General features: G+C 45.8%; 1 protein-coding gene across 2 annotated transcripts in view; it reads right to left on the bottom strand.

Moving 5' to 3' along the window:
- The window catches only part of RCBTB2 (RCC1 and BTB domain containing protein 2), a 63,364-nt gene that overhangs the window by 16,044 nt on the left and 21,758 nt on the right, over positions 1 to 25,562 (bottom strand). For both annotated transcript variants that reach the window (XM_073663827.1, XM_073663828.1), the window contains exons 6-7: positions 14,895 to 15,002; positions 13,534 to 13,676 (exon numbers count right to left, since the gene is read on the bottom strand). In XM_073663827.1, coding sequence (XP_073519928.1) covers positions 13,534 to 13,676; positions 14,895 to 15,002 — 251 coding nt within the window. The remainder of the gene's footprint in view (positions 1 to 13,533; positions 13,677 to 14,894; positions 15,003 to 25,562) is intronic.

Genomic DNA, 25,562 nt, shown 5'->3' with positions numbered 1-25,562 from the left:
ACATAGTACTGTATATGCAAGACGTTTCACTAGATTTTACATGGTGTACATAATACTCAGGGGTGCCAAGAATGCTAACCACAGCTGTACAAACAGGATAGGGAGGCAATACATCCCCTTTCTTCTGTACCAGTTGAGGTACTGGATTTAGCGATCACTTTTTAGATTACAAAAATAAAAATCTGAATTGTTTAGAATCAATTAAAATTAAAGAACCACTGTACAAAGTAAGGTTAAAATAGTATTTTATGGACAGGGAAGAAAAATTCTGCATGTGTATTTTACTCCTACATTTTTCACATTTTAAACACACAGTACAATTTATTACTATCCTGAATGAGCTGTTAGTGTCAAAAACACATAAACTCCAACTATGAGCAAGAACAGCAAAATGCAAAATCTCCAGGCAGATGACAGCACGTGAAAGCCATCAGGACTCTCGAATATTACACCCCATCTCCCGAGCTCAAGAGGAAATACCAGAGAAGACAATAAAGCTACATTCCCTTATTTTTCTAAGAGATGTCTCTCATGAAAACGCTCTGCTTACTCTGAGCTGCGGTGATGACTTTATCAAAGTAGACCGAGGGCACTGTTAGCAGTACAGTCATGGCCAAAAGTTTTGAGAATGACACCAAAATTATATTTTCACATGATCTGCTGGCCTCTGGTTTTTATTAGTGTTTGTCTGATGTTTATATCACATACAGAAATATAATTGCAATCATATTATGAGTACCAATAGGTTATATTGACAGTTAGAATGAGTTAATGCAGCAAGTCAATATTTGCAGTGCTGCCCCTTCTTCTTCAAGACCTCTGTAATTCTCCCTGGCATGCTCTCAATCAACTTTTGGACCAAATCCTGACTGATAGCAGCCCATTCTTGCATAATCAATGCTTGCATTTTGCCAGAATTTGTTGGTTTTTGTTTGTCCACCCATCTCTTGATGATTGACCACAAGTTCTCAATGGGATTAAGATCTGGGGAGTTTCCAGGCCATGGACCCAAAATCTCTATGTTTTGTTCCATGAGCCATTTAGTTATCACCTTTGCTTTATGGCAAGGTGCTCCATCATGCTGGAAAAGGCATTGTTGGGCGCCAAACTGCTCTTGGACGGTTGGGAGAAGTTGCTCTTGGAGGACATTCTGGTACCATTCTTTATTCATGGCTGTGTTTTTAGGCAAGACTGTGAGTGAGCCGATTCCCTTGGCTGAGAAGCAACCCCACACATGAATGGTTTCAGGATGCTTTACAGTTGGCATGAGACAAGACTGGTGGTAGCGCTCACCTCTTCTCCGAATAAGCTGTTTTCCAGATGTCCCAAACAATCGAAAAGGGGATTCATCAGAGAAAATGACTTTGCCCCAGTCCTCAGCAGTCCACTCCCTGTACCTTTTGCAGAATATCAGTCGGTCCCTGATGTTTTTTCTGGAGAGAAGTGGCTTCTTTGCTGCCCTCCTTGAAACCAGCCCTTGCTCAAAGAGTCTCCGCCTCACAGTGCGTGCAGAAGCACTCACACCAGCCTGCTGCCATTCCTGAGCAAGCTCGGCACTGCTGGTAGTCCGATCCCGCAGCTGAAACAGTTTTAAGATACGGTCCTGGCGCTTGCTGGTCTTTCTTGGGCGCCCTGGAGCCTTTTTTTACAACAATAGAAGCTCTCTCCTTGAAGTTCTTGATGATGCAATAGATTGTTGACTGAGGAGCAATCTTTGTAGCTGTGATACTCTTCCCTGTTAGGCCATTTTTGTGCAGTGCAATGATGGCTGCACGTGTTTCTTTAGAGATAACCATGGTTAACTGAAGAGAAACAATGATACCAAGAACCAGCCTCCTTTTAAAGTGTCCAGTGATGTCATTCTTACTTAATCATGACTGATTGATCGCCAGCCCTGTCCTCATCAACACCCACACCTGTGTTAATGGATCAATCACTAAAACGATGTTAGCTGCTCCTTTTAAGGCAGGACTGCAATGATGTTGAAATGTGTTTTGGGGGTTAAAGTTCATTTTCTGGGCAAATATTGACTTTGCAAGTACAGTAATTGCTGTTAAGCTGATCACTCTTTGACATTCAGGAGTATATGCAAATTGGCATTACAAAAAATGAAGCAGTAAACTTTGGAAAAATTACTATTTGTCTCATTCTCAATACTTTTGGCCATGACTGTATGTTTGATGATGCATTTTGTGTGTTGGCAGAGTTTTGGCAGCTCTTTTGTAGTGCAAGCACATGATCGCCATTTCTATCATCTGTGCAGTAAAGTAAGGAGGTTCTAGAGACTGATATAAAGTTACAGAGCACATATTCATATAACTAAATAAATCCATATCTACCAGCCAGGACGAGGGGTCCTTACTATGAAGCCATTCATCAGTGCTGAGAAATGACTTAATACACTACCTTCAAGACTCCTCTAGGATGTTATCTGTCAGAAAGTTTTTTTGCTAGGTTATCTGAGAGCAGCATAATATAGGGCAAGAGACCCTGTTTCCAGTGATGTGTCATTTACTGTACTGCTTGGTGCAGTTTTGCTAGAATCCCAGTTTTCTCTGCTGTAGATGTAGCAGTGGTCAGAATGCGGAGTTGTGTATAACCCTGCCCCCACCACTGATTGTTCACTTTGGCAGCTTCCTGTGTAAAGTGAACAAAGTGTCAATAAATGGTGGGGGCGGGGTTACACAGATTAACTTGACTGCCCTGCACATGTGTCCCAGTCCAGTAGTGATAATCTGCTGCTGATAACACACTGGTTGTAAGACTGGTTGCAATGTAACTGCGAAAAAAAACTGAAATTCCACCATTGTTTCTAGGTGTTGTCTGCTCGCATAACACTATTTACCTGCAGATATAGGGTTAATCTGCAGGTAAATCATGTTACAAAGAGTCGGCTGTCATTCATGTCACTGGGCGTGCTTAAAGCTGCCGTTCACAGTGCATGAGCAGTGACTGAAGCCAATCTGGGCATCTCCTCTATGACTGAATACCAGTGGCTACCAGGAAAAATAAAGAACATTTTCTCCCTGTAGCCACACTTTCAGTAAGGTTTCCAGACAACTCTGTACCGCTATTTAACTGCAGATTAACCCTATATCCAAGGTGACACGTTCCCTTTAACTTCTACAGCTGACCTTTCTAGGCTTGCGCTTATATTAAGGCTATTGTGAAAGGAGGAGGAGGTGTGCCGTGACATCACCTACTGTAAATGATGGATTCTGCGTTATCCGTAATTGTAATCCTATAATGAGAACTGGAAATGCAAGTCTAGTATCAGGGCGGACAGATTGAAAAATGTCTGGGTTTTTTTTTCTTTTTAAACTACGGAAAATTAAAAAGCATCATTAAAAGGTCTTTAAAAGCACATTTTACATAAAAACCTGACATGAACAACAGGTTTTCTGATGACATACAGTACAGACCAAAAGTTTGGACACCCTTCTCATTTAAAGATTTTTCTGTATTTTCATGACTATGAAAATTGTACATTCACACTGGAGGCATCAAAACTATGAATTAACACATGTAGAATTATATACTTAACAAAAAAGTGTGAAACAACTGAAAATATGTCTTATATTCTAGGTTCTTCAAAGTAGCCACCATTTGCTTTGATGACTGCTTTGCACACTCTTGGCATTCTCTTGATGAGCTTCAAGAGGTAGTCACCGGAAATGGTCTTCCAACAATCTTGAAGGAGTTCCCAGAGATGCTTAGCACTTGTTGGCCCTTTTGCCTTCACTCTGCGGTCCAGCTCACTCCAAACCATCTCGATTGGGTTCAGGTCTGGTGACTGTGGAGGCCAGGTCATCTGGCGTAGCACTCCATCACTCTCCTTCTTGGTCAAATAGCCCTTACACAGCCTGGAGGTAAGTTTGGGGTCATTGTCCTGTTGAAAAATAAATGATGGTCCAACTAAACGCAAACCGGATGGAATAGCATGCGGCTGTAAGATGCTGTGGTAGCCATGCTGGTTCAGTATGCCTTCAATTTTGAATAAATCCCCAACAGAGTCAACAGCAAAGCACCCCCACACCATCACATGATCGCCCTCCATCCCAGCTTCACGGTGGGAACAAGGCATGTAGAGTCCATCCGTTCACCTTCTCTACATCGCACAAAGACACGGTGGTTGGAACCAAAGATCTCAAATTTGGACTCATCAGACCAAAGCACAGATTTCCACTGGTTTAATGTCCATTCCTTGTGTTCTTTAGCCCAAACAAGTCTCTTCTGCTTGTTGCCTGTCCTTATCAGTGGTTTCCTAGCAGCTATTTTACCATGAGGGCCTTCTGCACAAAGTCTCCTCTTAACAGTTGTTGTAGAGATGTGTCTGCTGCTAGAACTCTGTGTGGCATTGACCTGGTCTCTAATCTGAGCTGCTGTTAACCTGCGATATCTGAGGCTGGTGACTCGGATAAACTTATCCTCAGAAGCAGAGGTGACTCTTGGTCTTCCTTTCCTGGGGCGGTCCTCATGTGAGCCAGTTTCTTTGCAGCGCTTGATGGTTTTTGCAACTGCACTTGGGGACACTTTCAAAGTTTGCCCAATTTTTCGGACTGACTGACCTTCATTTCTTAAAGTAATGATGGCCACTCGTTTTTCTTTACTTAGCTGCTTTTTTCTTGCCATAATACAATATCTAACAGTCTATTCAGTAGGACTATCAGCTGTGTATCCACCTGACTTCTGCACAACACAACTGATGGTCCCAACCCCATTTATAAGGCAAGAAATCCCACTTATTAAAACTGACAGGGCACACCTGTGAAGTGAAAACCATTTCCGGTGACTACCTCTTGAAGCTCATCAAGAGAATGCCAAGAGTGTGCAAAGCAGTCATCAAAGCAAAAAGGTGGCTACTTTGAAGAACCTAGAATATAAGACATATTTTCAGCTGATTCACACTTTTTTGTTAAGTATATAATTCCACATGTGTTAATTCATAGTTTTGATGCATTCAGTGTGAATGTACAATTTTCATAGTCATGAAAATACAGAAAAATCTTTAAATGAGGTGTGTCCAAACTTTTGGTCTGTACTGTATTACTTTAAAAGACTTTGATAAACAGCCAGATCTCCTATCAAATGTACCCGGTTATCACACAGCCTTCATTCCTGGTGCCTGTATTTAAAGGGGTTGTCCAGTACTTTTAAAAAATGCAAGTGTGTTTTAATGATAAATACAACCTTCTTTCTAATTACCTTGCGCTGCTGATACTGCCTGTCAGTGGCGCTATCATGGCCCCCTCATCCCCTATCCTGGTATATATGGCCCCCCATCACTGCACGCATGAAAAAAAAAAAAAACACTCCTACTCCCCTTCCTCCCTTCTGCTCCAGCGCTGCATCCTGTCCTGCTGCAGCAGCTGATCTCAGCATCTGAGCAGCACATGACGTCACTGCCATGCACCCTCAGACGTTGAGGTGAGCTGCAGGGTGTAGCGCTGGCGTCCCTGTCCTCTGCTAGGCAGGGACGCTGCTCCCCTCACCGCTCTGCTCCGTGCCCGGCGTCCTCTCCCCGCTCTGCTGTCAGCGCGCGCTCCTTCCCGGCGTCCTCCTCCCGCTCTGCTCTCAGCGCGCGCTCCTTCCCGGCCCCTGTGCTTAGGGCGCGCGCGCTTCCCTCCTCTTAAAGGGGCCGCGCGCGCCGTCCTAAGGAGTCCCCGGCCATTGGCCGGAGGACTTCATCATATATAAGGCACCTCCTCCAAAATGGAGGTGCCCGAGCAATGTTGTTTGCACCTGTGTCTCACCTGTGCTTCAGCCCTCAGGTCCCGCTGCCAGTTACCTGCCAGTTTCCTGCCAGTTACCTGCCTGAATACTTGTTACCTGTCTGCCAGTCCGAGGTCCGACGGTCTGCCTTACTACTCCTGTCAGTCTGTCTAAAGGACCAGCCTGCCCGCTCACCTGGGAGCGCATATCAGCTACCTGCCTGCTTTCCTGAGGTCCGACGGTCTGCCTTACAACTCCGGTCAGTCTGTCTATGGACCAGCTTGCCCGCTCACCTGGGAGCGCTTCTCCGTTACCTGCCTGCTTGCCAGCCCGGAGGCTCCGTTGTCACGTGCTGTGACCACCAGCTATTCCAGACTCTTGCCCGCTCACCTGGGAGCGCTTCTCCGTTACCTGCCTGCTTGCCTACCTGGAGGCTCCGCCGTCACGTGCTGTGACCACCAGCTATTCCAGACTCTTGCCCGCTCACCTGGGAGCGCTTCTCCGTTACCTGCCTGCTTGCCTGCCCGGAGGTTCCGCCGTCACGTGCCGTGACCACCTGCTATTCCAGAGACTCTCGCTTGCTCACCTGGGAGCACACATCTACCATCTGCCTGCTAGCCTACCCGGAGGCTCTGCCATCACAGGTCGTACCTACCCTTTACCCAGAGACTGCCCTGATCACTTGCCGTATCTCCCTGTCCGTTCATCCAGAGACTGCCACCCGCTCCCTTACAAGGGCCGCCCCCTTGTATAGTAGCTCAGAGGTTCCGCCTCCCAGACCCGTTACAGTTTGCTCGGGCCATGGAACCCGGTGGCACCCAAGCTCTCTCGCTCTCGGACCTCTGTCTTGAACTGTCCCGTCAGAGGTCCCAACAGGAGTCCATCCTGGGTCACCTGCGGAATGTTAATACTCGCCTGAACACTCTGTCTGATCCACCAACAACCTCCGCCAGTGCCATATCTTGCAATCCGGCAGCTCCGCTGCCCACTAATACCATGGTATCCTACCCCGGACCCCGGCTTTCTGCACCTCCTCGCTTCGGAGGCGACTCCGTCCAGGCTCGGGGCTTCTTAAATCAGTGCACCCTGCATTTCGAACTTTTGTCCTACCAGTTTAACTCCGACCGGGCCAAAATTGCCTTCATCATGTCCCATCTCACCGGGGAGGCCCTGGCCTGGCTAAATCCTCTATGGGAGAGAGGAGACCCCCTGGTGTCCAACTTGCCTGCTTTTCTCACGGCTTTCCGGAAAGTCTTCGACGAACCCGGACGGAAGACCTCATCTGCATCATCGTTGCTACGCCTCCGTCAGGGGAGTCTCACCGTGGGCCAATATGCCATACGGTTCCGTACCCTTGCCTCGGAGCTGGCCTGGGATAACGACGCTCTGGTTTCCGTCTTCTGGGAGGGTCTGTCCGGCCGTATTAAAGATGAACTTGCCGGTCGGGACATTCCTACCACTCTCGATGATTTAATAACTCTTGCCACCCGGATTGACCTACGGTTCCAGGAGCGTGCCAGAGAGGTCACCCGTGAGAGGAGGTTACCACGTCTAGCTCCTACTTTTCAGAAACCCGTCACTCCTTCTGTCTCTAACCAGGTACACCCTCCTGAGCCTATGCAGGTCGACCAGACCAAGATGGTCAAGACCCATCAGGACTTACGCCGTGCCGAGGGGACCTGCTTCTACTGTGGCAGTAAGGACCACCGGATCCGTGCCTGCCCGGAGAGGTCGGGAAACGCCTGTGTCTAGGTTCGCTCAGAGAGGTCCACCTAGACAAGAATAAATCCTCTCCATCCCTGCTGTTGTCAGTTTCAATCGTCTACGGGGAGAACCGTTATTTCGAACTAGCCCAACTGGACTCTGGAGCAGCCGGGAATCTTATTTCACAGTCCCTGGTAGAGAAATACCGCATCCCCACCAAACCTCTGGCTGTACCCTTGTCTGTGGCTGCCGTGGATGGGGGTCTCTTACCACGCCCCATCCAACTCATCACCGAATCCATTACTCTGCAGGTGGGAATGCTGCATTCTGAGAGTATCTCCTTTCATGTTCTGCCTGGACTCTCTCACGCCCTCTTGCTAGGTCTGCCTTGGCTCCAGAAACATGCACCCGTGCTTGACTGGCAAACCGGAGAAGTCCTTCGCTGGGGACAAGACTGTCATAAGACCTGCCTGGTTCCCGTCCATCCCGTCCGTCCCTCTCCTACCCCAGCTAATCTACCTGGACTTCCAATTCCTTATTGGTCTTATGCTGAGGTCTTTAATAAAAAGGAGGCAGAGACATTACCCCCTCATAGACCATACGACTGTCCCATCGACCTGTTACCCGGTACTACTCCTCCCCGTGGGCGTATTTATCCTTTATCCGCTGCTGAGACCCGGTCGATGTCCGAATATATTGAGGAGAATCTGGCCAGGGGATTCATCCGGAAATCTACCTCCCCGGCGGGAGCAGGCTTCTTTTTCGTCAAAAAGAAGGACGGCTCTCTCCGTCCCTGTATAGACTATAGAGGCCTAAACCAGATCACGGTGAAGAATAAGTATCCCCTTCCGCTCATTCCAGAATTATTTGATCGTCTGAGGGGGGCTAGAATCTTCACCAAACTAGACCTCCGTGGGGCGTACAACCTGGTTCGTATCCGTCAAGGGGATGAATGGAAGACGGCATTCAACACCCGGGACGGCCACTATGAATACCTGGTAATGCCCTTTGGTCTCTGTAACGCTCCTGCCGTCTTTCAAGAGTTGGTCAATGACATCTTCCGGGACCTTCTCTACTCCTGCGTAGTGGTGTACCTGGACGACATCTTGGTCTTCTCTCCGGATCTCCAGACTCACCGGAGGGACGTTCGTCAGGTCCTGCTCAGGCTCAGGCAGAATCACCTCTTCGCTAAATACGAGAAGTGCCTCTTTGAGCAGACCTCGCTTCCGTTTTTGGGCTACATTATTTCTCAGACCGGCCTACGAATGGATCCAGAGAAACTGTCTGCCATCGAGAAATGGCCTCGACCGGAGGGGCTGAAGGCCATTCAGCGGTTCCTGGGCTTCGCCAATTACTACCGCCTCTTCATACCACACTTCTCTTCCCGGACTGCCCCAATTTCCGCGCTCACCCGTAAGGGTACTAATCCCAAAGAGTGGCCGCCCGAAGCAGAAGAAGCCTTTCTTTCCTTAAAACAGGCCTTCTCTTCCGCCCCGGTGCTGCATCGCCCGGACGGCAACAAGCAGTTCTTCCTGGAAGTGGACGCCTCCTCCTCTGGAGCTGGAGCGGTACTTACTCAAAAATCTTCTTCCGGGAGGATGGTAACTTGCGGCTTCTTCTCTAAACTCTTCTCCTCCTCAGAGCGCAATTATTCCATAGGAGATCGAGAGTTATTGGCCATCAAACTGGCATTGGAGGAGTGGCGTTACCTGCTTGAGGGGGCTCTTCACCCGGTAATAATTTACACTGACCACAAGAACTTGGCTTACCTCCAGCATGCCCAGAGACTTAACCCGCGCCAAGCCCGGTGGTCCTTGTTTTTTGCTCGTTTTGATTTTGTCCTTCATTTTCGCCCGGCTGACAAAAACGTCAAGGCGGACGCCTTGTCTCGATCCTTTCTGGTATCTGATCTCGAGGAAGATCCGAAACACATCATCGATCCCGCCAGAGTAATGCAGGTGGCTCCCGTGAGTCTAAATCGTCTCCCTCCCGGAAAGACGTTCGTATCAGTACCTGATCGGGAGAAGATCCTTCACTGGCGTCACTCGTCTAAACTGGCTGGCCACGCTGGTCAGAAGAAGACCCTCCAGCTTATTTCCCGGCACTACTGGTGGCCTACCCTGCACAAGGATGTAATAGACTTTGTTTCTGCCTGTGTATCCTGCGCCCGCAACAAGGTTCCGAGACATCTGCCACCCGGTCGCCTCCTTCCGCTCCCAGTACCTGCTGCCCCCTGGCAGCATATTGCAATGGACTTCATAACTGACCTCCCACTTTCTGCCGGTTGTACGGTCATTTGGGTGGTCGCTGACCGCTTCTCCAAGATGGCTCATTTCGTTCCCCTGCCAGGCCTCCCGTCTGCACCCGAGCTAGCTAGAGACTTTATTCGTCACATCTTCCGTCTTCATGGCCTGCCCCTCCACATCGTGTCGGATCGTGGGGTACAGTTCACCTCACGCTTCTGGAGAGCCACTTGTAAACTACTAGACGTCACCCTGGACTTCTCTTCCGCTTACCACCCACAGTCCAATGGTCAAGTGGAGCGGATCAATCAGAACCTGATCAGTTACCTCCGGCACTTCGTTAATGCCCACCATTCTGACTGGGTGGATCTCCTACCATGGGCCGAGTTCTCTTACAATAATCACGAGAGCGAATCCTCCTCCAAATCCCCGTTTTTTGTAGTCTTTGGTCAGCATCCTCGGATTCCTTTTCCTGTCTCCACCTCGGTGGACAACCCGGCTGCGGAATCTCTCGTTAGCAAATTTTCCTCCATTTGGGAGAGTACCCGATCCGCACTCCTTCAGTCTTCCGAGCGTATGAAAAGACACGCTGACAAAAAACGTCTGGACCCTCCTCAATTCCGTCCTGGGGATAAAGTCTGGCTCTCGTCCAAATATGTCCGGCTCAAGATCCCTTCCTATAAGTTAGGGCCTCGGTTCATCGGCCCACTGGAGGTCATCAGTCAGATCAACCCGGTGGCCTATAAATTGAAACTCCCGGCCAACTTACGGATCCCTAACTCCTTCCATGTATCTCTCCTCAAACCTGTGGTACTTAACTCTTTTTCCAAGTCTACAGGTACGCCTCCTGCTCCGGTTTCTGCTGAGGACGAGTTTGAGGTAGAGAACATTCTTGCCACCAAAAGGGTAAGAGGAAAGACCTTTTTTCTGGTAGATTGGAAGGGGTTTGGTCCTGAGGAGAGAACGTGGGAGCCCCGGGAGAACATCCATGCCCCTCTCATCCTAGCTAAATTTCTGTCTGGCCTAAAAAAGGGGGGGCCTAAAGGGGGGGGTACTGTAGCGCTGGCGTCCCTGCCCTTTGCTAGGCAGGGACGCTGCTCCCCTCACCGCTCTGCTCCGTGCCCGGCGTCCTCTCCCCGCTCTGCTGTCAGCGCGCGCTCCTTCCCGGCGTCCTCCTCCCGCTCTGCTCTCAGCGCGCGCTCCTTCCCGGCCCCTGTGCTTAGGGCGCGCGCGCTTCCCTCCTCTTAAAGGGGCCGCGCGCGCCGTCCTAAGGAGTCCCCGGCCAATGGCCGGAGGACTTCATCATATATAAGGCACCTCCTCCAAAATGGAGGTGCCCGAGCAATGTTGTTTGCACCTGTGTCTCACCTGTGCTTCAGCCCTCAGGTCCCGCTGCCAGTTACCTGCCAGTTTCCTGCCAGTTACCTGCCTGATTCCTGCCTGAATACTTGTTACCTGTCTGCCAGTCCGAGGTCCGACGGTCTGCCTTACTACTCCTGTCAGTCTGTCTAAAGGACCAGCCTGCCCGCTCACCTGGGAGCGCATATCAGCTACCTGCCTGCTTTCCTGAGGTCCGACGGTCTGCCTTACAACTCCGGTCAGTCTGTCTATGGACCAGCTTGCCCGCTCACCTGGGAGCGCTTCTCCGTTACCTGCCTGCTTGCCTACCTGGAGGCTCCGCCGTCACGTGCTGTGACCACCAGCTATTCCAGACTCTTGCCCGCTCACCTGGGAGCGCTTCTCCGTTACCTGCCTGCTTGCCTGCCCGGAGGCTCCGTTGTCACGTGCTGTGACCATCAGCTACTTCAGAGACTCTCGCTTGCTCACCTGGGAGCACACATCTACCATCTGCCTGCTAGCCTACCCGGAGGCTCTGCCATCACAGGTCGTACCTACCCTTTACCCAGAGACTGCCCTGATCACTTGCCGTATCTCCCTGTCCGTTCATCCAGAGACTGCCACCCGCTCCCTTACAAGGGCCGCCCCCTTGTATAGTAGCTCAGAGGTTCCGCCTCCCAGACCCGTTACACAGGGATATTCACTCCTCTCCAAGCTGGGGACTATGGGTGTGGAGAGGAGTGAATGTTCATTTTGTTTAATAGCGCACATTGTCAGCAGCGGCCGCAGCTCAGCGATCCTCTGTGCCTGCTACTAAAGAGAATGAATATTCACTCTTCTCCACACCTATGGGAGTGGAGAAGAGTGGATATTCATACTTACTAATAGCGGGCACAGAGGATCGCTGAGCCACAGCAGGAAGCCGGCGGCTGCAACTCACACTGCGTGCGTTATTAAAGAAAATGAATATTCACTCCTCTCCACTCCCATGGGCGTGGAGAAGAGTGAATATTCATTTTCTTTAGAAGTGGGCATACGTGGTAGCTGAAGCGGTCGGCTACTGCCTGTGCACCGCTCCTCGCCGCCGCAATTTTTAACAATATTTCTCAGATGGTAAAGCTGCCCATTCTTCTTGGCAAAAAGCCTCCAGTTCCTGTAAATTCCTGGGCTGTCTAGCATGAACTGCGCGCTTGAGATCTCCCCAGAGTGGCTCAATGATATTGAGGTCAGGAGACTGAGAGGCCACTCCAGAACCTTCACTTTGTTCTGCTGTAGACAATGACAGGTCGCCTTGGCCTTGTGTTTTGGATCGTTGTCATCTTGGAACGTCCAAGTACGTCCCATGCGCAGCTTCCAGGCTGATGAGTGCAAATTAGCCTCCAGCATTTGCTGATAACGTGCTGCATTCATCTTTCCTTCAACTTTTACTAAGTTTCCTGTGCCTTTGTAGATCACACATCCCCAAAACATCAGCGATCCACCTCCGTGCTTTACTGTAGGAATGGTGTTCCTTTCATCATAGGCCTTGTTGACCTCTCTCCAAATTTAACGTTTATGGTTGTGGTCAAAAAGTTCAATTTTGGTCTCATCACTCCAAATTACCTTGTTCCAGAAGTTTTGAGGCTAGTCTCTGTGCTGTTTGGCGTATTGTAGGAGATACTTTGTGGCATTTGCGCAGTAATGGCCTTCTTTTGGCGACTCGACCATGCAGCCCATTTTTCTTTAAGTGCCTCCTTATTGTGCATCTTGAAACAGCCACATAACTAGTTTTCAGAGAGTCCAGAATTTCAGCTGATGTTATTTGTGGGTTTTTCTTTGCATCCCGAACAATTTTCCTGGCAGTTGTGGCCGAAATTTTTGTTGGTCTACCTGACCCTGGCTTGGCTTTTACAGAGCCCCTGATTTTCCATTTGTTAATCACAGTTTGAACGCAGCTGACTGGCATTATCAATTCCTTGGATATTTTTTTTTATCCCTTTCCTGTGCTATACAGTTCAACTACCTTTTCCCGTAGATCCATTGACAATTCTTTTGCTTTCCTCATGACTCACAATCCAGAAACGTCAGTGGCTGGATGAAAGATGCAAGAGTCTGTCTGGATCCCAGAAACTCACTCAGCTTTTATGCACACACACTGATTACAAGCAAACAGGTCACAGGTGAGGATGTTACCTTTAGTAGCCATTCAAACCCATTTGTGTCAAATTATGTGCATGTTATCAGGCCAAAATCACCAGGGTATGTGAACTTTTGATCCGGGCCATTTGGATGCTTTTGATTGTCATTAAGATTTAAAAAGAGAAAACACAGTATTTTGACAAGAAACGGCTTCACCCAACCAATAACCATGAGTGGAGTAAAAGTTTTTTTTGTCATGATTCATATTCTCTGAAACAAGGCCAAGAAAGGGAAAATTCTGCCGGGGTATGTAAACTTTTGAACAACTGTGTATCTGTATCTATCGATATCTATTTTTATTTATTTATTTATTTATTTTATTTAAATCTACACCAAATATAAGCTTACATACACCTACCTCTCTTTTTCCACACATACTTGTACAGGGTAGGACTGATTACTTTTGTTTCCTGTTCCCAACTGGCCATAAGAGTTGGCTCCCCAAGCGTACATTACGCCTTCATCTGTCAATGCCAGGGTATGTGCATAGCCACACACAATCTGCAGGAGATAACGGATATCAATATAAAGCAAGAAGCACAACGATGACTTTGAGGCGACGTCCACACACAGCAGACTATTCCCACAGCCGACTTCAGTAATACACAGTGAAAGCCACAATAAAATACATATATGAATATTATGGTTTATAAAGAGGTCTTTGGATGTGGGATTTTGGAGAAGATTTTGCTCCATATTTCCCATGAAAACAAAAGCTTCAAATTCTGTTTGTGCAAGCTCATAAAGTTCCTCTTTCCCAAATTTTATTTTCAGTGTGGAGGTAAAAAAAAAAAAAAAAAAAAAAAAAAAAAAGGGGAGCATGTCAATTCTTGAACCGTTTGCACCAGTTTTTTAATGCAGTTATTGACATTTTTCAGACAGCAAAATCCTCATCCAAAATCTGTGTGAACATACCCCCAAAGCATTAATAAGCTGCAGATTTAATTAAGAAAAAAAATTAAAACATCTAAAGCAAGCGCTCAAATTAATGCACATTGCTTCCTGGCGTGGGTTCATGGAGTGTTTAAAACCCCATCTATGTGTATTGTGACATCCCATACACCAGGATTCGTATAAACCCATAGGGGTATAGAACCTTGTCTGACGGACGGACCCCAATACACATTAGGGCCCAATCAGAGGTCTGATATAAGTTATATATATAATATACACACACACTCAGATGTAATTCATGTACGGTCTGATTTTCACTGACTGCCTGATAACAGAAGCTTGGAACCTCCATTAGTTTTGTTTTTTTCACTTTAGAAAAGCTAATAAAGGATCTCATGGTAAAAAGCTGACACTGATGATAATCGGATGAAACCATCAGTACTTTGTGAGTGAAAAAAAAACAAAAAAAACCACTGAATGAGCCCTCAGATTAATGTTGGCCAAATCCGACGATATTGATGGACTTGGTGAATAGTCTAATGTGTATGGAGGGGCCTCTGAAAGATTATATCAGCGGGATCACACAGAATGGCTCTGGTGCATGGAAGACTCAGTTGAATGCTGGCCTGTATCATTGTTCAACCAACAGTTATCTAAAATATATGGTGGGGGGCCGTTTCTTAGTCTGCATGGCTCTGCCTTCTCTTCCAAATACCAACCCCTGCAGCAAGTTTCACAGTGACTAATAAAATGGGTTATAATACTGATTTTGTAGCATAGAGACACCAACCCTTTATACTGAAGTAAATCATTGAGTAAACACACCTGTTCCACGCGAACACCTTGAAGAGCAGCTATTCTGCACGGCGTTGGCTGGTTTCCACTGCTGCCCAGCCCTAGCTGTCCATTTCCGTTGTAGCCCCACGCATAAACCTTATCAAACAAGAAGAAAGATAAATACAGTGTCATGTGTGATTACTGGCAGAGCCTGGAATAAAGCAGCTTGTGCTATCACTGCATTATTTTATCAGTCTGTTACAAATCCCAGATGCTAAGGAAGAACGGACAGTGCAAGTGCAGACACATTATTCTCTCTAGGGAATTCACAGTTTATTATCCTCGGTAAATTTCCCCTACTTTCAGTTTATCACATTAGACTCGTGAATCTTCTCTACATCCTCTGGGAGAGGGAAGCGTCAACATATTTATGCCATACAGAACAGAAGCAGAACAGGTGCTGCAACAGAGTCCTGGATTATAGGACTTGTGATAAAAAAATAAAAAAAACTTTCACACTTTATATAAACCAAAATATAGAAAGGGATTGCCCAACAGACAACATATCAACAACAGACACAGAAAATAAAAATTATGATGGCAAGATGTCCCAGCAGAGGTCCTCACTGGTCCTGAGAACACACATCCCATAGTCTTCTGCATGAAGGAAGAGTTTAAGAGCATGTGAGACCCTTTCTCCATTAAGTCTATAAAGTCTAAAGCCAATTAATGGAGAAAGGGACACACACGTTCAAATGTTTTATTCACACAGGAGACTTTGACCCCTGATCTCATGATTGTGGGAGTCCCAGCATTTGGACCCCAGAAAAAAAAAAAAAAAAATCACACATCTATCACCTATTCTGTGCGAATATGGGACAACTCCTATGAGAGAGCTTTACTCAATAAATTGCATATAAAAGACATTAGCAGACAGAATAAGAATTCAGACCTGCAGAAGAGATCTCAGACAGCCTCTGCAGGGACAGAGCTCTTAAGTAAACATGCAGGACAATGAGATTTTATATGTTACTACTGAAGATGAATGACAGCCTCTAGCTCTAACATTCACTACAGAAGCAGTCAGATACTGCCCCTAACAGGCAGAGAGCGGATGGGATATCACAACTGTGTGCTCTTCTTTGTCCTGTGTTACTCACATCAGCTTACAACAGAGCTCTTGTATGTACTTTAGTCATTTGCTTTATAATAAAATATCCCACACTTCTCCCTGTCCTGCTAATCCCTAAATGAGGAGTCTCAAATGAGGCATTACAGGAGGCTGGGACTGCACTCACTTCCCTGCAGCATCTATTGCCTCTCCTGGAACAGGACTTAATCAGTGGGCGGCGCTGCCCTCTGAAGAGGTCATGAATCCACGGTAGAAGCTGTGGGACAAGAAACAGTGGCACTGCACTCAGTTTCTGTGTCTGCAGCTTCTTACTGTGAAACAAGATGTCATCACTGGGTGGTGATAGAAGTAGGGTGAGTGACACCAGGACAGGCTCCTGATGACTATTCACTTGAGGGCATCAATAAAAGCTGTGGGGTATCACTGCTGTCACTCACCCTGCTTCTATCACCACCCCCTGATCTCATTTCACAGTAAAAGGCTGCGCCTGCGGGAACAGAAACAGAGTGCCTCTGTCCCTTCTCCCACAGCAAGCGCATAGGCATTATAATATATATATGTATATGTTAGGCGTCAGGCGTTTGCTGGATTTGAAATGGGTTCAGAGCCATCAGGGCATTCTGTGGTGTCCCATTCTGGTCCAGCCAGGGCTGATGCTGCTCAGCATTTTCATCAATCCCAAAACCTAGCTGGTACACGAGATGGATGAGTTGTTTCCCGGGTCTTTATCCCTAGCAACATGAAGCGTAGGTTGCGGAGGGAAACAGGGCTGCTACAGCCTAAGTCCAGGATTCTCTGCACTGAGCATGCCTGTAACATGGCGGAGCGTGATTGGTGGTTTGGGAGTCAGCTGATCCGGTGACCTGGCACTACCTGATTGGTTCGCGGGTGAAGTCACCAATGGTGCGACGGTGGGCAGGGCTTAATCTTTAAAAAGCCCGCCCACAAACATTTCGGTGGCTCTAATCATTGAGCAGTGATGGTGTTGTGTGGACGCTTGGTCGTTTGAGCTCCACGGGTGCTTTAGTGGAAATAGGCAGGTTTAGTGGAAATAGGCAGGCAGCTTCGTCTGACAGTCTGGCTCCGACTAAGGGGTCGCCATACACCCCGAGCAGTCTGCAGACGCCGTATTCCCGGTACCGCCTGTAAGCCACGTGGAGAGATTCTCCTCAGTCCGGTAGCACGCTGGCTGAGAGCACTTATACGCCGGCGTGAGTCACACACGCATCCTAGCGCCAACTGTGTAGTCCCTGTGCTGCAACAGGACTACAGATACTTTATTTATCACACATCTCTCGTGCAGTTAACGGAGATAGTGTGAATTCCTATTCCCGCTCCGATGTGCTGTAACACAGAGGGGATTGTTATTTAAGTTGGTTGTTTTACCTTCTCACCCGGAAGGTGTTCGGCCGCAGTCCACCAGGCGGCATCGCGGACCTCGGGGTCGGTTGCGTTCCATTATAATAAAGTTGTTTGCAACCGTCCCCTTAACAGTATATGTATGTATATATATATTATATATACAGTACAGACCAAAAGTTTGGACACACCTTCTCATTTAAAGATTTTTCTGTATTTTCATGACTATGAAAATTGTACATTCACACTGAAGGCATCAAAACTATGAATTAACACATGTGGAATTATATAGTTAACAAAAAAGTGTGAAACAGCTGAAAATATGTCTTATATTCTAGGTTCTTCAAAGTAGCCACTGCTTTGCACACTCTTGATGAGCTTCAAGAGGTAGTCACCGGAAATGGTCTTCCAACAATCTTGAAGGAGTTCCCAGAGATGCTTAGCACTTGTTGGCCCTTTATATATATGTGTATGTATATATATGTGTATGTATGTATGCATGCATGTGTATGTATATATATATGTGTATGTATGTATGCATGCATGCATGCATGTGTATGTATATATATGTGTATGCATGCATGCGTGTGTATATATGTATATGTATATTATATATATACATATATATATACACATACATACATACACACACACACACACACACACACGCACACATATATATATATACATACATACACACATATACACATATGTATATATGTATGTGTGTATATATATGTGTATGTATGCATGTATGTGTATATATATACATACACACTGCTCAAAAAAGTAAAGGGAACACTTAAACAACAGAATATAACTCCAAGTACATCAAACTTCAGTGAAATCTAACTGTCCACTTAGGAAGCAACACTGATTGACAATCAATTTCACATGCTGTTGTGCAAATGGAATAGACAATAGATGGAAATTATTGGCAATTATCAAGACACACTCAATAAAGGAGTGGTTCTACAGGTGGGGACCACATCTCAGTACCAATGCTTTCTGGCTGATGTTTTGGTCACTTCTGAATGTTGGTTGTGCTTTCACACTCGTGGTAGCATGAGATGGACTCTACAACCCACAGAAGTTGCTCAGGTAGTGCAGCTCATCCAGGATGGCACATCAATGCGAGCTGTGGCAAGAAGGTTTGCAGCGTCTGTCAGCGTAGTGTTCAGAGGCTGGAGGCGCTACCAGGAGACAGGCCAGTACACCAGGAGACGTGGAGGGGGCCGTAGAAGGGCAACAACCCAGCAGCAGGACCGCTACCTCCGCCTCTGTGCAAGGAGGAACAGGAGGAGCACTGCCAGAGCCCTGCAAAATGACCTCCAGCAGGCCACAAATGTGCATGTGTCTGCACAAACAGTTAGAAACCGACTCCATGAGGGTGGTATGAGGGCCCAACGTCCACAGATGGGGGTTATGCTCACAGCCCAACACCGTGCAGGACGCTTGGCATTTGCCACAGAACACCAGGATTGGCAAAGTCGCCACTGGCGCCCTGTGCTCTTCACAGATGAAAGCAGGTTCACACTGAGCACATGTGACAGACGTGACAGAGTCTGGAGACAATGTGGAGAGCGATCTGCTGCCTGCAACATCCTTCAGCATGACCGGTTTAGCACTTGGTCAGTAATGGTGTGGGGAGGCATTTCTTTGGAGGGCCGCACAGCCCTCCATGTACTCGTCAGAGGTAGCCTGACTGCCATTAGGTACCGAGGTGAGATCCTCAGACCCCTTGTGAGACCACATGCTGGTGCGGTTGGCCCTTGGTTCCTCCTAATGCAGGACAATGCCAGACCTCATGTGGCTGGAGTGTGTCAGCAGTTCCTGCAGGATGAAGGCATTGAAGCTATGGACTGGCCCGCCCGTTCCCCAGACCTGAATACAATTGAGCACATCTGGGACATCATGTCTCGCTCCATCCACCAACGTCACATTGCACCACAGACTGTCCAGGAGTTGGCGGATGCTTTAGTCCAGGTCTGGGAGGAGATCCCACAGGAGACCATCCGCAACCTCATCAGGAGCATGCCCAGGCGTTGTAGGGAGGTCATACAGGCACATGGAGGCCACACACAATACTGAGCCTCATCTTGACTTGTTTTAAGGACATTACATCAAAGTTGGATCAGCCTGTAGTGTGTTTTTCCACTTTAATTTTGGGGGTGACTCCAAATCCAGGCCTCCATTGGTTAATGAATTTGATTTCCATTGATGATTTTTGTGTGATTTTGTTGTCAGCACATTCAACTTTGTACAGAACAAAGTATTCAATGAGAATATTTCATTCAGATCTAGGATGTGTTATTTGAGTGTTACCTTTATTTTTACAAGCAGTGTATATATATATATATATATATATATATATATATATATATATATATATATATATATATATATATATATATATATATATATATATATATATATATATATATATATATATATATATATATATATATATATATATATATATATATATATATATGAATGTGTATGCATGTTTGTGTTTTGGGATTAGCTGAATAGGGAGAAGTGTAGGGTATTGTAAAATAAAGCAAAGTTACAAAATTGCTTAGAATATAAAAATAGATATTTATAAAATGACATTTCAGGACTCTCTCTTTAATGACAGCAAAGAGTGGCTTGCAGGTGTGCGCAATAGGGGAGCACATGAGCTGACATGGTGTAGCTTTCTCCTGCACCACTAACATTTCATATGAATGTGTTCTTACTAAAAATGGAGCCCCACTGACATATGGTTGCATTGAGAGCCCACCAGACAGCATCTCACTGCTGGTTCCTAACTTTTGGAGCTAGCTCTTAAATAGTACTAAGATTTGTCCAGTCCTGGCCTTGGCTTAAAGGGTTATTCCAGAATTACAACAATTTGGTCCTATAACAAAGTAAATAAGTATTAATTTGTACAAATAAAACTAGGTTTTAAATATACCCAGTTTTGCACACATCAATCCCTTTCTCCAAAGGATGCACCTCCAAACTCCATTTATCCTCTAGTTGTCATTGGAACCATCCTGCTGCAGTTTCTCCTTCTCGATCAAGCGCTGTGCAGTCTCTCTTAGATTTATACTAGCTTTCTTGCAGTATAAATCTGCACTGGCATCTATCTGTAAATTAGCTGCTCATGATAGGGAACAAAAAGCGGCATGGCCTCCCATATTACAGTGCAGAGAGCTCATACCAGAAAGCAGTGGTGTGCCCTTCTGCTGGTAACCAATGATGGATGTTCTGCAAGATGGAGCTGTAATGAGTGATGTACTTCAGGATAGGCCTGTATATAGGGGCCTTAAAAGAGTTATGTACTGGTGGGATGGTGCTGTACATAGAGGGGCAGAATTGAGGTAAGCTGTTGACTGCTGCTGAGAAATCAGTGAATAATACAGATGCAGCTATGCTGATGTAGTTGTAGATGGCAGAAGATAAAAATCGATGATACAGGGTACTTTACAGGAACAGAGTGCACAGACACTTAGTTTACCTTGATGATAACTCAGAGTGGTGGGGCTAGTAAGGAACACAGCAGTCCGCCACCCCAAAAGATACAAGAAAGATATGTTGTGCTATGCATGTACTGTTCTCTGTGAAAAGTTATGCAATTCTGGGAAGAACTATCTAACCATTTATTTATTTATTTTTTAAGTCCTACGCCACCTCTGTGCAGCACATTTATGACATGTTGTGGAGCACATAGAAAGATTAGTACTATAGCATTATTCATCAATTTACAACATTGGAAATGATGCAAATTGTGTTAATGAAATGTGGATGTCAGCACAGCGTCAATCACTGAGGATATATGGGTTCCCTTGATGAACAATAGTAGGATGCTTTACTATTGGATAACATATATGCTCATTTTGATTAACTTTTTCTTTTTGGGAATTAGCTGGTTTATTTTAATGGACTCCTGTTATATGGCACAAAAAAGAAGATCTATTGTTTTTTTCCCCACATGTGGCATACAGTGTTAGAAGAGTATATATTTTGTTTGCTGTAATGAAAAAATTCAAATTAATAACAATGAAAAGGTTTTAATTTTTTTCAGGAGACTGAAAAAAAAAAAAAGAAAAACTTAAAATTTGTTTTAGACACACAGAGTTTGTAGATGTCCTGATTGTATGATAAATGTACCAAGATTTTTTTTACTTTATAATAAAATGAGATAATACAACATACATATGAGCAATCCTGTTAGAACGTGTGACAATGATCTACTTATTACAGTAATTCCACATCTTTCATTACACTCGCAGCTGAAGTCTGGTGGGCATTGTATGTCACATGCCACAGTCATGTTCAGCACATGGTTGTGATTCTGGGCCCTTCTTAGCACTTACATGTAAAGAAGATCAATAATGATAGTTGGGTGTGAAAACACTATGCAGCAAGACAGAATATCAAGAAGAATCACTGAAGGGATACTCTATCTTCTGTATAAGTGGAACCGCAGGAGAGATCATTCTACAGAAAAACAGGTCTTGAATATAGAGGAAAATGTGTCCTCGAGATTGTCAAAGCAAAGTATAAAAATGTATGAGAATGTATGAGAAAGTTGGAGGATATTGCTGACCGCTGTATGTGTGGTACTGTATTAACTGGCATGCTGGGCATAATTATGTGATACTCATTCCCACCATTACCCCTCCAAGTGGACAAGACATAAGTGACAAAATAAGGCCAAATTCACATGTTCAGTATTTGGTCAGTATTTTACATCAGTATTTGTAAGCCAAAACCAGAAGTGGGTAAAAAATGCAGATGTGGTGACGTGTTTCTATTATACTTTTCCTCTGATTGTAAGTCAAAACCAGGAGTGGAACAAAATACTGATATAAAAAAAACTGACCACGTTCTGTGTGAACGTGGCCTTAAGCCAATTCTTAGAGTGCATTATTTTGGGTGTGTGGCCCCTAAGAATATAAAATTACTGTCTGTAGGAGTTGCCATTATATAAACAATTTTACTTCTAATTATTTTAGGGAAACATATAATCCCTTTAAAACTATTATTTTATTAAATATATTAAACACACCAAAAAACCTGTGCAACATATAGACCAAAGGATAAAGCTAGTCAAATGATTTGGACAATACCCTCATCCACGCATCTCAATTATACCACTTGTCAGTATATTCCAAGACTTTGATATTATACCCTCCTTACGACTCATTGTTATCACTGGCTGTAATAAAATACCTTCTATTACTAAGTAAGCAATGAATAGAGTAAAGGCGCAAAAGATAAAGTTTCTCCTTGTGGAGAGTGCCAAGCCGGGGTAAGGAGGCCATACAATGCTCCTCTGGGAATTTAAATACGTAAATAGCCTCTTCATAGAGGAGAGGACTTGAACTCTAGTGTCACCTATTAGAAGTAGCAATCCTAAAAGTCAATACCAATTCAAGCCAGTCACTCCATGTGCCCCTCATCAGTGCAAAGCAGGAGATCCGATTTAGCTACGCGAGAAGCCTTTGACTGGGTGTCTACAATCTGTCTGTGGGTTTAAGGGCGAACGTTTCTCCTTGTGGAAAGAGATGATAAGGAGACCTATAGGCTTTTAGAATTGCTACATCCAATAGGTAGCAATTAACAAAAGTCCCAAAAACAGGATACTGGTTGGGACATCAACACGCACCAGCGAAAGTGTGTCTCCACTGGAAAAACCACTCCAAAAATGCTGAACAACATGAGAGAACCAAGGAGTTTTAAGGGTATAAAAGTAGGACAATTCTTTAATAAATAGAGTATTAAATACATATACAGACAATACATAAAAAAGTTAAAAGAAGTGTGTAGAAGGAACAACCAGTACAATGACAGGACCTCCAAAATATTATATCTCTGTAGATCCCAATGTAGTAATAATGCCTAAGGGGAAGACAGTGTCAAAAAAATGGCCATGCCTAAGGGATAGTAACAGTGACATATAATGCAGACCCAGTAGTCTTACACAATATGCTGACAATACTGCCGTCAGGAATAGTCAACTGTTAGGCTATGTTACCACATGTTGTGTTTTTTTTACGTCACATATCTGCAGCAAAACTGATCTCTAGCAGGAAATCAGCTGTCAAAAATGCAGGTTTTGCTGCGTTTTTTGTGCATTTTTTCACTGTCCTTCTGTCTCTATTTATGCATATACATAAAGTCCTGTGAAAAAAAAAGAACCCCATTCTATTTTGCCATCAAAAACGCTGATGCAAATTTTGGTGCGTTTTTTCAGCGTTTTTTTTTCAGCAGCCATTACTTCTTATGGGTGAAAAAATGCTGAAAAAACGCTGAAAGAAGTGACATGCTCTATTTTTGAAAAACCCAACCAAGGCACAAAATAAGGCTGGGTGCCCACGTAGCGTTTTTCAAGCGTTTATGCTGCGGAATTTCCGCAGCGTAAACTCTTGTGAAACGCTATGTAATCCGCCCCCCATGGTCCCCAAGGGGATTCCGCAAGTTCTATGCACATGCTGGGGATTTTTCCGCAGCGTTTATGCTGCACTCAAAAATCCGCAGCATGTTCATTAATTTTACGTTTCCGCATGTGGAATTGCCTTTTGCAATGCATTAAAAAACGCAAGGCAATTCCGCATGCATTTTTCCGGGAGAGGACTTGCAGAAATGAAGCAGAAATTTTCTGCTTCATTTCTGCAACGTGGGCACATAGCCTTAGTAAGAATCATGGCCAAAAGATGTCAAGCACAGTTAAATAAAAATGGGCACCACTGCTCCTAAATCAGAGTAGAGATGAATGCTTCCAGGGATAAAACAGAATTCATTATCTTTCCACCATCTCACCTATCTATCAAAGTGAATGACTGCCCACTCTCCCCAGTCCTGCAAGCTCGCTGCCTCGGGGTAACCCTGGACTCTGATCTCTCCTTCAAACCTCACATATCCAAGCCCTTTCCACTTCCTGCCGACTCCAACTCAAAAATATCTCCCGGATATGCACATTCCTAAACCACGAATCTGAAAAAAGGAGATTTTTGTGTACTCACCGTAAAATCTCTTTCTCTTAGCCTCTAATTGGGGGACACAGGACCATGGGTGTTATGCTGCTGTCCACTAGGAGGCGACACTATGCTTAATCTGAAAAAGATTAACTGTGGCTCCTCCTCTGCAGTATACACCCCTGGACGGCGTCAGCCTTCTCCAGTTTTGTGCAAAAGCAGTAGCAGGAACGTAACATGGATAACATAACCATGCCTATAAGAAGGCAACTATGTACGAGCTCAAGAAAACAATATGAGAACTCAACATAACGGCCCGGAACGGGCAACAGGGTGGGAGCTGTGTCCCCCAATTAGAGGCTAAGAGAAAGAGATTTTACGGTGAGTACACAAAAATATCCTTTACTCTGTCGCCTCACTGGGGGACACAGGACCATGGGACGTCCCAAAGCAGTCCCTGGGTGGGAAGCAACCCCCACCGGACGAATATTGTGTAGACAGGCCCCTATAATTGGGGCACTGCCGCCTGAAGGATACGTCTACCCAGGCTCGCGTCTGCTGAGGACTGGGTATGAACCTTGTAGTGTTTGGTAAACGTGTGTAGGCTAGTCCAGGTGGCTGCCTTACATACTTGTTGCGCCGAGGCCTGGTGCCGAATGGCCCAGGAGGCCGCTACCGCACGTGTAGAGTGTGCCGTAATACCTGCTGGAAGAGGAGAATTTTTGATGCGGTAGGCCTCTTGTATGGTGGATTTGATCCACCAGGCAAGGGTAGCTTTGGAAGCTGGTAGACCCTTGCGGCCGCCTTCCAGAAGAAGGAAAAGAGAATCAGACTTCCGGAAGGGGGCAGTCCTAGACACATAGACACGTAATGCCCTGACAAGGTCAAGCGTATGCAGAGCCTTCTCCACTCTATGAACCGGGACCGGACAGAGGGATGGCAGTGAAATTTCCTCATTGAGGTGGAAGTTGGACACAACCTTCGGAAGGAAGGATGGAACTGTACGGAGAACTACCTTGTCCTGGTAAAAAGCCAGGAAGAGTCGTCTGCAGGAGAGTGCTGTGAGTTCAGACACCCTGCGTAGCGAGGTGATTGCCACTAGGAAAACCACTTTCTGGGATAGAAGGCGGAGTGAGACTTCCCTAAGGGGTTCAAAAGGTGTTTCCTGCAATGCTGCCAGCACCAGGTTGAGATCCCACGTTTCTAGTGGTCGCCTGTAGGGGGGAACCAATCGGGAAACCCCCTGAAGAAATGTCC

Source organism: Phyllobates terribilis, unplaced genomic scaffold, assembly GCF_046119375.1.
Source record: "Phyllobates terribilis strain yellow unplaced genomic scaffold, ASM4611937v1 Scaffold_2__4_contigs__length_985480577, whole genome shotgun sequence".
NCBI classification, from domain to species: domain Eukaryota; kingdom Metazoa; phylum Chordata; class Amphibia; order Anura; family Dendrobatidae; genus Phyllobates; species Phyllobates terribilis.
This window is presented reverse-complemented; position numbering and strand designations above follow the sequence as displayed.